This window comes from Acinonyx jubatus, chromosome E4 (assembly GCF_027475565.1).
Source record: "Acinonyx jubatus isolate Ajub_Pintada_27869175 chromosome E4, VMU_Ajub_asm_v1.0, whole genome shotgun sequence".
NCBI classification, from domain to species: Eukaryota; Metazoa; Chordata; class Mammalia; order Carnivora; family Felidae; genus Acinonyx; species Acinonyx jubatus.
The window spans coordinates 29218871-29231906 of record NC_069395.1 but is presented as its reverse complement, the minus strand read 5'-3'; the positions used below and the strand labels follow the sequence as shown (position 1 = coordinate 29231906).

At 37.4% G+C, this 13036-nt stretch overlaps 1 protein-coding gene across 9 annotated transcripts in view; it reads left to right on the top strand.

Moving 5' to 3' along the window:
• Positions 1-12256, top strand: part of CAMSAP2 (calmodulin regulated spectrin associated protein family member 2) — a 111199-nt gene extending 98943 nt beyond the window's left edge. For 6 of the 9 annotated variants that reach the window (XM_027074639.2, XM_015071497.3, XM_015071498.3 and 3 more), the window contains 7 exons: positions 85-2287; positions 3557-3693; positions 4050-4270; positions 5396-5495; positions 6268-6383; positions 8195-8313; positions 9315-12256. In XM_027074639.2, coding sequence (XP_026930440.1) covers positions 85-2287; positions 3557-3693; positions 4050-4270; positions 5396-5495; positions 6268-6383; positions 8195-8313; positions 9315-9620 — 3202 coding nt within the window. In that variant the 3' untranslated portion in view covers positions 9621-12256. The remainder of the gene's footprint in view (positions 1-84; positions 2288-3556; positions 3694-4049; positions 4271-5395; positions 5496-6267; positions 6384-8194; positions 8314-9314) is intronic. The other 3 variants (XM_015071499.3, XM_015071500.3, XM_015071503.3) reach the window with 1 other exon arrangement.
• Positions 12257-13036: the final 780 nt, after the last annotated feature.

The window sequence follows — 13036 nt, the reverse complement described above, 5'->3', positions numbered from 1 at the left end:
GTATCACTTCAAATAATTATTAAAGGATTACCAAATCATTTCTGGGAGTGTTTAAGGATTTTCTCTTTCAATGTTTTTTTTTAGATCATCAGTGCATGGAGTTTCGTTTGATATTTCTTTTGATAAAGAAAATACTGTACACAGATCCACTCCAAACCGAGGAATCACTCGTTCTATTAGTAATGAAGGACTTACTCTGAACAATAATCGTGTATCTAAAAATATTAGGAAAAATTTGTCCTTCAAGCCAGTAAATGGAGAAGAGGAAGCAGAAAGCATTGAAGAAGAACTTAATACAGACTGTCACAGTGACCTCAAATCTTACATGCCCCTTAATACAAATGAACTAAATTCTAATGAGAATATTCATTATAAGCTTCCAAATGGAGCTTTACAAAACAGAGTACTTCTGGATGAGTTTGGCAATCAGATTGAGACACCAAGCATTGAAGAAGCATTACAAATAATTCATGATACTGAAAAATCTCCCCATACATCTCAGCCAGATCAGATTGCCAATGGCTTCTTTCTTCATAACCAGGAAATGAGTATCCTAAATTCAAACATCAAGCTAAATCAGTCTAGTCCTGATAACATAACTGATACAAAAGGTGCCTTGAGTCCCATAACTGACAATACTGAAGTAGACACTGGAATTCATGTTCCTTCTGAAGACATCCCTGAAACTATGGATGAAGATTCTTCTTTGAGAGATTATACTGTAAGCTTAGACTCTGACATGGACGATGCCTCTAAATTTCTTCAGGATTATGATATTCGAACCTGCAATCCCAGAGAAGCTTTGAGTCCTTGTCCAAGTACTGTAAGTACCAAGTCTCAGCCAGGTAGCAGTGCTTCTTCTAGTTCTGGAGTTAAAATGACCAGCTTTGCAGAACAGAAATTCAGGAAACTGAACCATACTGATGGGAAAAGTAGCGGAAGCAGTTCTCAGAAAACTACACCAGAGGGCTCTGAGCTTAATATCCCTCACGTGGTTGCTTGGGGACAAATTCCAGAAGAAACAGGCCTTCCACAAGGACGGGACACTACCCAGCTGTTGGCCTCTGAAATGGTGCATCTCAGGATGAAACTTGAAGAAAAGAGACGTGCTATAGAAGCCCAGAAGAAGAAAATGGAAGCCGCTTTTACTAAACAGAGGCAGAAAATGGGAAGGACAGCATTTCTTACTGTTGTGAAAAAGAAAGGGGAAGGGATTTCCCCTCTTCGAGAGGAAGCAGCCGGTGCAGAAGATGAGAAAGTATATACTGATCGAGCAAAAGAAAAGGATTTGCAAAAGGCTAATGGACAGAGGAGTAAGTCTCTGGCAGATATCAAAGAAAGCATGGAGAATCCTCAAGCCAAATGGCTAAAGTCTCCAACCACACCCGTTGATCCAGAGAAGCAGTGGAACCTGGCAAGCCCCTCAGAGGAAACTTTAAACGAAGGCGAGATCTTAGAATATACAAAGTCCATTGAAAAGTTAAATTCATCTCTGCATTTCCTACAACAAGAAATGCAGCGCTTGTCCCTTCAGCAGGAGATGTTAATGCAGATGAGGGAGCAACAGTCCTGGGTGATTTCACCTCCTCAACCCTCTCCACAAAAACAGATTCGAGATTTTAAACCCTCCAGGCAGGCGGGCCTGTCGTCAACCATCGCACCCTTCTCATCAGACTCTCCCCGTCCTACCCACCCATCTCCACAGTCTTCCAACAGGAAGAGCACATCTTTTTCTGTTAAGAATCAAAGGACTCCTAGGCCAAATGAATTAAAAATAACACCTTTGAATCGAACACTGACGCCCCCTCGGTCTGTGGATAGTCTTCCTCGGTTACGGAGGTTTTCACCAAGTCAAGTTCCTATTCAGACTAGGTCGTTTGTGTGTTTTGGGGATGATGGAGAACCTCAGTTAAAGGAATCCAAACCTAAGGAAGAAGTTAAAAAGGAGGAATTGGAACCCAGAGGGACTTTGGGAGAGCATGTACATAACCCAGAAGAAAAGGAGATCAAGCCTCTTGAGTCCACAGTTTCTGAAGTCCTGTCGCAGCCTATCACAGAGACAGTACGTCTGACACCAAATGAGGACCAGCTGAACCAACCCTCAGAGCCTCCTCCTAAACCTGTTTTCCCACCTGCTGCTCCGAAAAATGTTAATCTGATTGAAGTTTCCCTCTCAGATCTGAAACCTCCTGAAAAGACTGATGTATCCGTTGAAAAATATGATGGAGAAAGTGATAAGGAACAATTTGATGATGACCAGAAAGTATGCTGTGGGTTCTTTTTTAAGGTAATACTAATCTTCCCAGTTTTAGGCATTATCATTAGATGGGTGTAGCTTTTTTCGTTGTAGCCCCTTTTGTTACAAGCTGCCATTAACCCTGAAATACACTTTGGTGCTCCCCTTGGTGGACCATAGTAACATTAAAGCACAGCGAACAGGCCTCCTTTCACCACAGCCACCAGATGTGTGTAGATACACTGTTCTTGCTCCACTGCCTCTCTTGCTCACTTTCACAAAAGCCTTTTAAAAAATGTTCAGCTATTTGGATTTCTTCAAAGATTGCCAGTTTGTGAAAAGCACATAACTTGGCATTGTATGTAAGCGTATTTTAGGTTTTGTTTTTTTCTTAATTTTCAACATCTTTCCTTATGTTTGTTTCTTAAAAATCTAAAAAAAAAAAAAGATTTTAAATTGAAACAGCAAATCCTACTGGAATAAGAACCCAAGAATATTGAAGTGATTACAACTGCTAATTCTACTTTTGGTTATTTAATATTGGAAATTTGTAACTTATTTTAAAGTTGATCTCAGGGTGATGGCCCTTTATGCCTCTTTTAATGTTTAGAAATTTGAACATGAGTCATATTTTGTCTCTTAACCATATAAGATGACTTTTTTAGTAGAATACGACTATAGACATGATTGGATACAGTTTACTAATTTTGGAGACCCTTGTTACCTCTGTTCCTTGCAGAGAAAGGAACACAGAGGGGAGGAAATGCTTTAGTGTCCAACGGGCAAACACATCTACACCTTCATTTCCATTCCATCATTTATGTGATAGAACTGTGTAGGTAATTTTTTGGTGCTTTTACTTGAGTTTTCTTTGTTGAGTATATATTTTAAGCAAAATTTTAATGCAGTTTTTTTTTTTTAAAGATTTTTAAGTAATCACGCCCAACATGGGACTGCTCAAACTCACTACCCTGAGATCAAGAGTCACATGCCCTTCTGACTGAGCCAGCCAGGCGCCCAATTTTAATGCAATTTTAAAAACTGAGGGGAAACTCCCTACTTTTATTTATTAGGGTCCAAAAAAATCTTGTCTTTATCTCCTTTTTATGGTTGTTCTTTGTGAACTTAATAGGTTTTGAAAACATGTAATTAAGTAAGTTTAATTCATTTCTTCCTCCATAATTTCTGCAATGTGTCCATGTACGGTGGGGTTGGAATAGGATAGTTAGTTCATATTTTCAGTTATAAATGTGACCACAATTGAAAATAAGAATACAGGTGCCTACAACATTTCATGTTTTTCAATGAATTCCTACTTAGGATGATCAAAAAGCAGAAAATGATATGGCAATGAAACGGGCAGCTTTGTTGGAGAAGCGACTCCGGAGGGAGAAGGAGACTCAGCTTCGGAAGCAGCAGCTGGAAGCGGAAATGGAGCATAAGAAAGAAGAGACAAGGTAATAGACAACTGAATTAATGCTGATTTCTGGTGCTTTCTTTTCCCAGAGTATTGGTTGCTTGTACATTTTTATCCTCAGTTTGAGGCATTTCAAAGTAAAGTTCTCCAGAAACGTTGGTTTAAGATAACTTCACTGGTTTTTACACACAAACATATTTTTTTTTAAAGCAGTCATTTACTAATGGTATGTTTATGTATATTTTAACATTCTAAATTATCTCAAGCATATTTTAACCAAACCATTTTTTCCCAAGGTGCTGAAATATAATAATTCTCCCTTCTCACACCACATACTCTCCAGTGTCTGGTTCCTTTAGTATACAGAATAAGAAATTTAACCATTTGGTTTCTTAGGCGTAAAACTGAGGAAGAGCGCCAGAAGAAGGAAGACGAGAGAGCACGCAGGGAATTTATCAGACAAGAATATATGAGGCGAAAACAACTGAAGCTGATGGAAGACATGGATACAGTAATTAAACCCCGTCCTCAAATAGCAAAACAAAAAAAACAGCGTCCCAAATCTATTCACAGAGACCATATCGAATCTCCCAAAACACCAATAAAAGGTCCTCCAGGTAACACAGCTTACCATGAAGAGTCTGTTCATGAAAAAAAACACCAGCCTGCTCTGTCATACTAACTCAACTGTGCCTTGGTATGCTAAATTGGATCCGTTATTTGAGATGATGCATGCTCCTTATTTGGAAAACCAAAATGAGCAAAGCAAATGAGCACATTAATGACTTGATGTGTTATGTGTGCATGCATATATTCAATAGAACACATGTGAATGCTGAAACATGCAATTTAAATACTAACCTAGTAGGGAACTCTGCCCTCAGATATAATCTCTCTGAATTATTAACTACCCTCTCTATACTCGTACATTTAAGGATAAACATTGTGTGCATGGAAATATGTAGAAACACACTGGTATAATAAGGAATATAAAAACAAGAGTTCATGAGTCCCTTCTTTAAGACAGAAATGGTCAAACGTCCAAATCTATAATTTTTGGAACTTAGAGAATGTGTCTTTTCTTAAAATTTAACATGCATAGACATTTTAAAAAATTTGCATTAAAACTAAACACTGTAGAGAATTTTAGAGTATTCCCATAGTGATTCTAAAACTGAGAGAAAATAACATAACATTGACTGTTTAAAGAGACCTCTTTTGTTAACTTTTTTCTTATGATTAAAGTATCAATGTATATTAACACTTTCCTTGTGGAATAAATCCTAACAACAGTTAGTTTTACTGTTATTTCTTAAAAGCTAATTTTATTTATTGCTAATTTTATTTATTTTTTAATGTTTATTTATTTATTTTGAAAGAGAGTGCATGTGCACATAAGCAGGAGAGTTGGGCAGAGAGAGAATCCCAAGCAGGCTCCACATGGTCAGCTCAGAGCCCAAGGCAGGGCTCGATCTCACAAACCGTGAGATCACAACCTGAGCTGAAATCAAGAGTCAGATGCTTAACTGACTGAGCCACCCAGGCGCCCCAGTTCATTGCTAATTTTAATTGTGTGTGTGCTAATTTAATATAAATTGTGTATATATGCATGCAAGCATATCATGTGTTTAGATTAAAAGAAAAAAAACTATAGAAGCTCAATTTTCATATGCTGGTGTTCTCTAATGAACAGACTCTTTTCTAGCTGCTCCTTTTAAATTTCTAATTTTGTTTTTATTCAGGATCACGAATTTATCGTGTTTTTTCAGTCTCTAGCCTTTCTTTGGCATCACTGAACACAGGTGATAACGAGAGTGTGCATTCAGGCAAGAGGACACCAAGGTAAATCCATAATGTGAACATTTTTCATAGAAAGAATATGTTCCCCACAGTTATGTTATATTTTATAATGAATGAATCATAGCACAAATTTTTATAGTTTTGCTGACTGGGACTATTTGTGTTTCCGTTAAAAGAAATTTACATATAAAGAGGTCTATTCATATTTGACTGTTTTTTATCTTTTAGAATTTTAGTTCCTGACATTGATAAGGTACTTTTTATAAACTGTAAAACATTGACAGTAATTGCTGATATGGTTGTGATAAAATCAGTGTGCAGAAATAGTACATGTTTTATGTCAGTGCCAGCCTCTCTAGTTTATTTCCCATGCAATATAGTTTTTTCCCCTTAGAATATTTCTGAAGTAGGTTGCCTGACTTAGGAAAGATCTCTTTTGTATTACTGTCTCTGTCAGATATAGATTAGAAACTAAAGGTCATATCTTACTACGTTATACTATAATACCCATATATAAAGAGAGTGTTTGTAGTGACAGGCATCAGCGTTGAGTTTTAATCTTTGCATTACCATCCTAAGCCAGTAACTGCCAATTTTCATATGGAAAACACTCATCCTTTCCGTCAGCAAGGACTTATGGAGTGCCTGCTGTGTCCAGACACTTGGATGTATAGCTATGAGTAAGACAGTTACAGCATCTTTTGACTTGTAAGCTTCCAGGGTGATTTGGGTTGGCACTGTCACATACACCCTTCTGGCCCCCAAATGTTCTTCTTTTTTTTGAGACATAAAAAATATTTTATTTACCATTTAGATCCGAGTCTGTAGAAGGCTTCTTGTCTCCAAGTCGTTGTGGCAGTCGAAATGGGGAAAAGGACTGGGAAAATGCATCAACAACTTCTTCAGTGGCTTCTGGAACAGAATACACGGGTTAGTGTCTGTCCATTTTTAGAGAGACATTTTAATTTAACACAGTCATGAGAATAAATACAGGCTATACTACCGTTTCATGGGCTCATCTCTTGGTCTAGACATGGGAAAGTATGATCAAGAACACTGAGTGCAGATGGTCCCTTACAGGGAGTTCAGTTTCAATGATACAGTTGCACTTAGGGAGGTAGTGACTTGTCCCAGATGAATTGAGATCAATTTCTAAACAAAATTAGCAATAACATTTACACCTCATCCGTCTACTTCTTTAAAATGCTGGCCATTTCTGTGTTGTGGTTTGGGTCTGAAGAAGTTTGAGAGAGGTTCTATTCAGCAATACATAGGTCCTAAGTACCAAGAAAAGGCTAGAATCCACAAAGGCCTCTCTAACATCGGGATTTCAGGTATCTAGAGTTGTGCATCTTTAAAACATGTTAAGGGGGGGTGGGGCACCTGGCTGGCTCAGTCAGTAGAGCATGTGACTCTTGATCTAGGGGTTGTGAGTTTGAGCCCCAAGTTGGGCATAGAGCCTACTAAAAACAAAACGTATTAAGGGGCTCTAAAAGATAAGAAGAATGCATTGGATCCAGGAGATCATCCAGCCTCACATATCTCTATCAGGTCCTCTTCCAGCCTTTGTTTGGGTAGGCGTTATTGAAGCAAAAGCAAGTTGAAGAACAGAATGTAGGTAAGATGCTTTTAAAGAAGTGCAGCAGGAGGGAAAACGAGAAGAAATGTGAGCAGCCGTTGAGATCTGAAGTGTTAAAGGCACAGAAGGACATGCAGGGGTGGAGCAGGGGGCAGTGGAGAGTGCCTCCATCTGCTGGTGACCCACTGGAAATGGAAGCCCCACGAAGGTCTAAGGAGGCTAGAACTTGCCAACTTTCCATGTGTACTTCACTCTGTTACTTTTCCCCTCCCTATTCAGTGGCTTTTACTAGCCTCCTCCCGTGGCCTTTAATGCTTGGAATTGGACAGTATTTCCGCGGTTTTCCACTCTGCTTCTATGTTAGGTTCACTTAACAATCATGTTTACCAGGTTTGCTGTTCCAAACTTAGAGCTACAGAGTAGCAGCGATGTGCCCGACCAGCTCCTGCTGTAGGGCTAAACTGTTAAATTTTCAGGAATTATGCAAGCTGTAAAACCATTGGCAGCTTGATATTAGCCATGGTAGGAGTAATTTATATCCCAGAAATAGGTAAATGCTAATTTCCCCCCCAAAAAAACTGGTTTCTCAGCTCACTACTGAGCGTAAGGCACAGTCCCTGCCTTCCAGGATAGAGTTTAGTTAGTATGAAGCGAGGAGACTTCATAGTAGAAAGTTCCCTTCATAGTAGGAATGTTCCAGGAAAATGGCAAAAAGTGCTTCTGTGCTTTCCAGACCAAGGAGTATCATTGGTTAAAGAAAGCAAATGCTTAAAAAACTAATATATGTGGAAGAAGAAAAAGATGTAGCTTTTTCTTGTCTTTTTAAAAGGTATATTTGTTCATGGATCCATTCTGCTTGAAGTTCACCAGTAACCTTATCAGATCTGAGAAAGGTGACGCAGACAGTGTGACAATCTTAGCGATGTCTAATTTGCAGCACTACTCTCCCAGAGCAGCTTTGGGAATATCCTCAAGATACATCCCTGTGTGGATAAGACTTTTCTAATGGAGTACACAGCCGGACAGGAGAGGCCTTCAAACACAGAATTTGACTTCTTGTTATAGTGTTTCCTCAGTATAGAAACAATTGTATCATTTAAACATCGTAGTATTTCTCACTTAGGAATGGTATTTTTATTTTGCTTCTAAATTCTTACTACAGGACCAAAGCTCTACAAAGAACCCAGTGCAAAATCCAATAAGCACATAATACAAAATGCTTTAGCTCATTGCTGTTTGGCTGGAAAAGTAAATGAAGGTCAGAAGAAAAAAATACTGGAGGTAAGCATGTTTGCATAAAAATTAAATTTGGCAACAACTGTAAAATTGTAATTAAGAATCTTTCCTATCAATCCAAGAGAAAATGCTCTTCATCCCCTGCTGGGATTTTGACAGCATATAAAAGATCTGTAACTACGTTTTAATTTTAGATTGAATTAGTTCACTTTTCTAGAAGACTGCAGGCTTCATTAAGATTGGGATGGACTTGGGGGCGCCTGGGTGGCGCAGTCGGTTAAGCGTCTGACTTCAGCCAGGTCACGATCTTGCGGTCCGTGAGTTCGAGCCCCGCGTCAGGCTCTGGGCTGATGGCTCGGAGCCTGGAGCCTGTTTCCGATTCTGTGTCTCCCTCTCTCTCTGCCCCTCCCCCGTTCATGCTCTGTCTCTCTCTGTCCCAAAAATAAATAAAAACGTTGAAAAAAAAAATTAAAAAAAAAAAAAAAGATTGGGATGGACTTGGATGATAATGTAAAATTATAAATTCTTTTTTTTGTCCAGTCACTCATTCATGTTTCGTAAGTGTAAATAACATAATTTTCCTTTTTTAAAATGAGGCTGTATTGCAAAGGAGATCCTCAGTGCCTGGTTTGTTAATGCTTGTTTGACTAAGATCAAGATTCGGCAGCTATTTCTACACCAGGGGTACCTGGGTGGCTGTCGGTTAAGCATCTGACTCTTGATATCAGCTCAGGTCACGAGCTCATGGGTCATAAGTTCAAGCCCCACATCAGACTGCGCACAGACAGTGCAGAGCCTGCTCAGGATTCTCGCTTGCTCTGCCTCAAAATAAACAAACAAACAAACAAAAAGTTTCCTACATGATAATATTCACAGAAAGCCAGCCGAACCTCAGTAGTAATGTGTTCACATACATTTTTAATTAAAATGTAGTTTGTTTTTATAATATACATTTTATCTTGCCTATTCAGAATTAGTTATATAAATTTTATACAGCAAAATGTTTAAGAGTTTTTATTGTTGTTTTGTTTTGTTTCATTCTAAAGGAAATGGAGAAGTCAGATGCCAACAACTTTCTAATCTTGTTCCGGGATTCAGGCTGCCAATTCAGGTCTTTGTACACTTACTGCCCAGAAACTGAAGAAATTAATAAACTGACTGGGATAGGCCCTAAATCCATCACTAAAAAAATGATTGAGGGACTTTACAAATATAATTCTGACAGGAAACAGTTTAGCCACATACCTGCTAAAACTTTATCTGCCAGTGTCGATGCCATTACCATTCATAGTCATCTATGGCAGACCAAGAGACCAGTAACACCCAAAAAACTCCTACCCCCTAAAGCATAGGACTTGGGAAGTATCTGCTTCAGAACATTTACGGTAAATTTGCACTTCATCTTTCCTGCCTATAGAGAATCTTTCTAATTGCCAACAAGACTTTTATTAATTGAAACTGAACACTAAGCTCTGTTGTCATGAACAACTGGAATGTAAACCACAGTATTTTGGAGCGCAGAAGGTGCTGACGTAGGTGGTAAGTCCAAGTCCAGGTGATGAAGGACACGTTTTGATTCACAAATGGAGATTTGTGTCATCGGGTTTACCTGCTTGATATGAGACACACTGAAGCACTGAATTCTCACGGACACTAGTTGGACTTAGGGTTGAGATGTGGCTAAGATTACAAACTGTATGTTTTATTTGTTCCTTTTTTTTTTTTTAAACCTTTTAATGTACATGCTTGTCTTCAGATAGTTGATTTTGCTTTTTTTTCTCTCCTGGAGGTTTATTCTAAGATACCTTTGTATTTTGTTTCATGTGGAGACCATGAGCGTAGGAAATGCGCCTTCAGAGGTAACTTGCACCTTTCTTACGATGCTAAGAGAAACACTAGTGTTTAGTTTCACAATAACCCTCATGTTTTAATGGTGTTAGAGCATTTGCAAGAATTATTCTAAGTATTTACAATTCTGTATTTATTATTCACTCAAGTATTAACATTTCTCTGTTAAATAAGAGGAGGTTTTGTCAAGAGCTGCTAGTAAGTTCGCTTTAAACCACATGAGCTTAACCAAGAATGTGTATAAGAAATTGCTGATTAAATCAGTGCTGTTTTTACACCACTTCTGGCCAACTCAGAATAATTTAGATCGTTCTTTTAACAAAAAAGGCTTTCTATCTCTTTTAAAGTAAGTCACTTTATAAGCTGGCAGAAGTAAATGACACTTTGAGAGTCGTCTTTCAATCTGAAGATGTAGGGCCTCTGTCACAAGTTCTCGAGAGGTCTTTCCCTTATATTTATAACTGACATAAAAATTATATTTAGGATTTTTAAACATGTACAAAGGGCTACATTTTAATTTTAAAATAGCTTCACATTATTTTACTTATATTGAGTTTTTCTTTTTTTATTCTCTTCAAGTGGAACAGCCTAAAGTACACACTTGAAATCTTCTCTTCATGATCTTTGTTCCTTTAACAATGTATATCAGAGGGTTAGTTGGGGAAAAACTTCATTCTCAGGAAAAGACTTGAATGATCATGTGACCCTGTTATGTTTCAGTGTTGTGATAACTGTGTAAACGTAGAGGGGAGAGACAGTATTGTATCATAAATGAGATGCGGGGTTTGTTTTCTTTTGTGGGAAGTAGAGACTAAAATATATACATTTCTCTAATCGAAGTGTTTAGAGAAATAACTAATATCTCATATGATGTATTTACTTATTTTAAAAGAGAATAGGAATGAGATGTCCCTGAAGTGTACTTTTCTATTATTATAAGGCCTTTAGGCATCAGTGCATCTGGGTTATCAACATTTTCTCAAACGCTGTCAATATTTTACTGTAATTTATGTTCTTATATTTATGTATATTTGTTAAAACTGTAAAGAAAATTTCAGATTTTTTTCCAATACCTGTGCAAGATATATGTGTAGCTCAAAACTATTTGTGATCTGTTTGCATGTAAGAGACCAGGATATGTAACTCTTATATTTTAAGTGTATACATATTGTGTATATAATATATGAATATTAAGAATGGGGAATTGCACATTTTACCTTTCAGACAACAGTTTCTATCACAGAAGGAAATGATTGTCAGATACATGTTTAGATTAAGACTAGTTTAAAAAATAGTAAATCTAATCAAAATATGGTAAATAATAGTCAAAAGGAGAATAAGCACTTTACATTACTAAATTTGTTCTTTTCAATCAGATTTCCCTTATCAAATCCATCTTCTTTGTGATATTACCTGGCCATTAAATTTTTAAAAATTGGATGCAAGACAGTGGAGGGACTGTTTAAAACTAAGTAGGACCACCCTTTCTTAAATTTATGTGTGTTCAACAATGAATGTCCATAATGTCTAAAGGTAGAATGTGAACATTGCTACAAAAGTTCATTGCTCTCAGTATAATATTTTACTTTATTAATACAGAAGGAATATGGATATATTTCTTTAAGTCTGCAGATTTTTTTTTATTATGGTGCAGCTTTTTTAAAAAATTATGTTTTAAAAACTATACAAAGGAAAATTATGCCATTTCATGAAGTCTGGAGATTTCCATCAACCTTGTTGAAACACACTGGTGCTTTCATCATTAGAGGTCAAATTACTATGACGATTATTCAGTTAGGTTTTGCCAAACACTTGTCATGGTTTCCAGTGCAGCCTGTCAAATTCTGCTATTTGACACAGCTTTGGAAAGCTTTTCATTCCTCTTGACTTTTCAGTTTTGTTTTAGAATGACTGTTACAGTTTTTATCTGGCTGTTTAAAGCCAAATTCAGCTTTTTAATTATGGTTTCACAGACACTGTTGGGCAATGTACGGCGTATGGTGTGCTTACCTGTCCACTCTAGAGCATTGCTTACAGGTTTTTTTAAGATATGCTGTGCTGTAAGATACTGTCCTGTTTGCTATTTCCTGGTACAGTGTAGTTTTTCCCCTTTCATTTGAATAAAAAGCATGGCACCAAATGACGCCTTTTCTGTTTCCTGAATAAACTGTGGTTTTTTTCCCCCTAATGTTTGAACTTGGGTAAACTCATCGTATGGTTTATCTCTTAACCTATGTTTAAACGTAACAGTCTGAAGAGGCAACTTTTAATGATACTAGGCATTATCTGAATACTGACTTAGGCAGTGTTAAAAAGTCTGTAACTTTCTGTGCTAGTGGTGTATAAATGCTTCTGTTCATCTTACGTTAATTCTGTCCATGTGAAATCACTTTCCTTTGGTGAATCATTAAATTGTACCACAGTTAACACTCTGTAGCTTTGAAATTGAATGGCTGATGAACTCACCATAGCCAAAACAGTTCCTGATTTACTCTGTAAGTTTCACTTTGATTTTGAGGATTCTGTTCATTCAGACCGGAGCAATTAAAAAAGACCTGATAACAAAACGATAAAATCTTCATTAATAATTATATACCTGAAGAAATATCTGCCATTGCTAAACAGAAGCATGGCTCTCTACCTTTGATCCTTTGACAGGGTACTCAAAGCTCAGAACAGAGCCATGCTTCCACAATACTTTCTAATGTAATTTTCAGAAATAAAAATAATCATAAGACTCAGGCAGTATTGGAGAAGGACATAGAAACCAAAATGCCTTAGAACCCACACATAATTTAAGAGGGTGCTCCACGATCTGGCTACTCGATAGTTCTTAACTAGGCAGAGGAAGATGTTCTGCGGTGCAGAGGAGCGTTTTTATTTTGTAACCTGTCCACACAGAGGTAATAAAGAATAACAT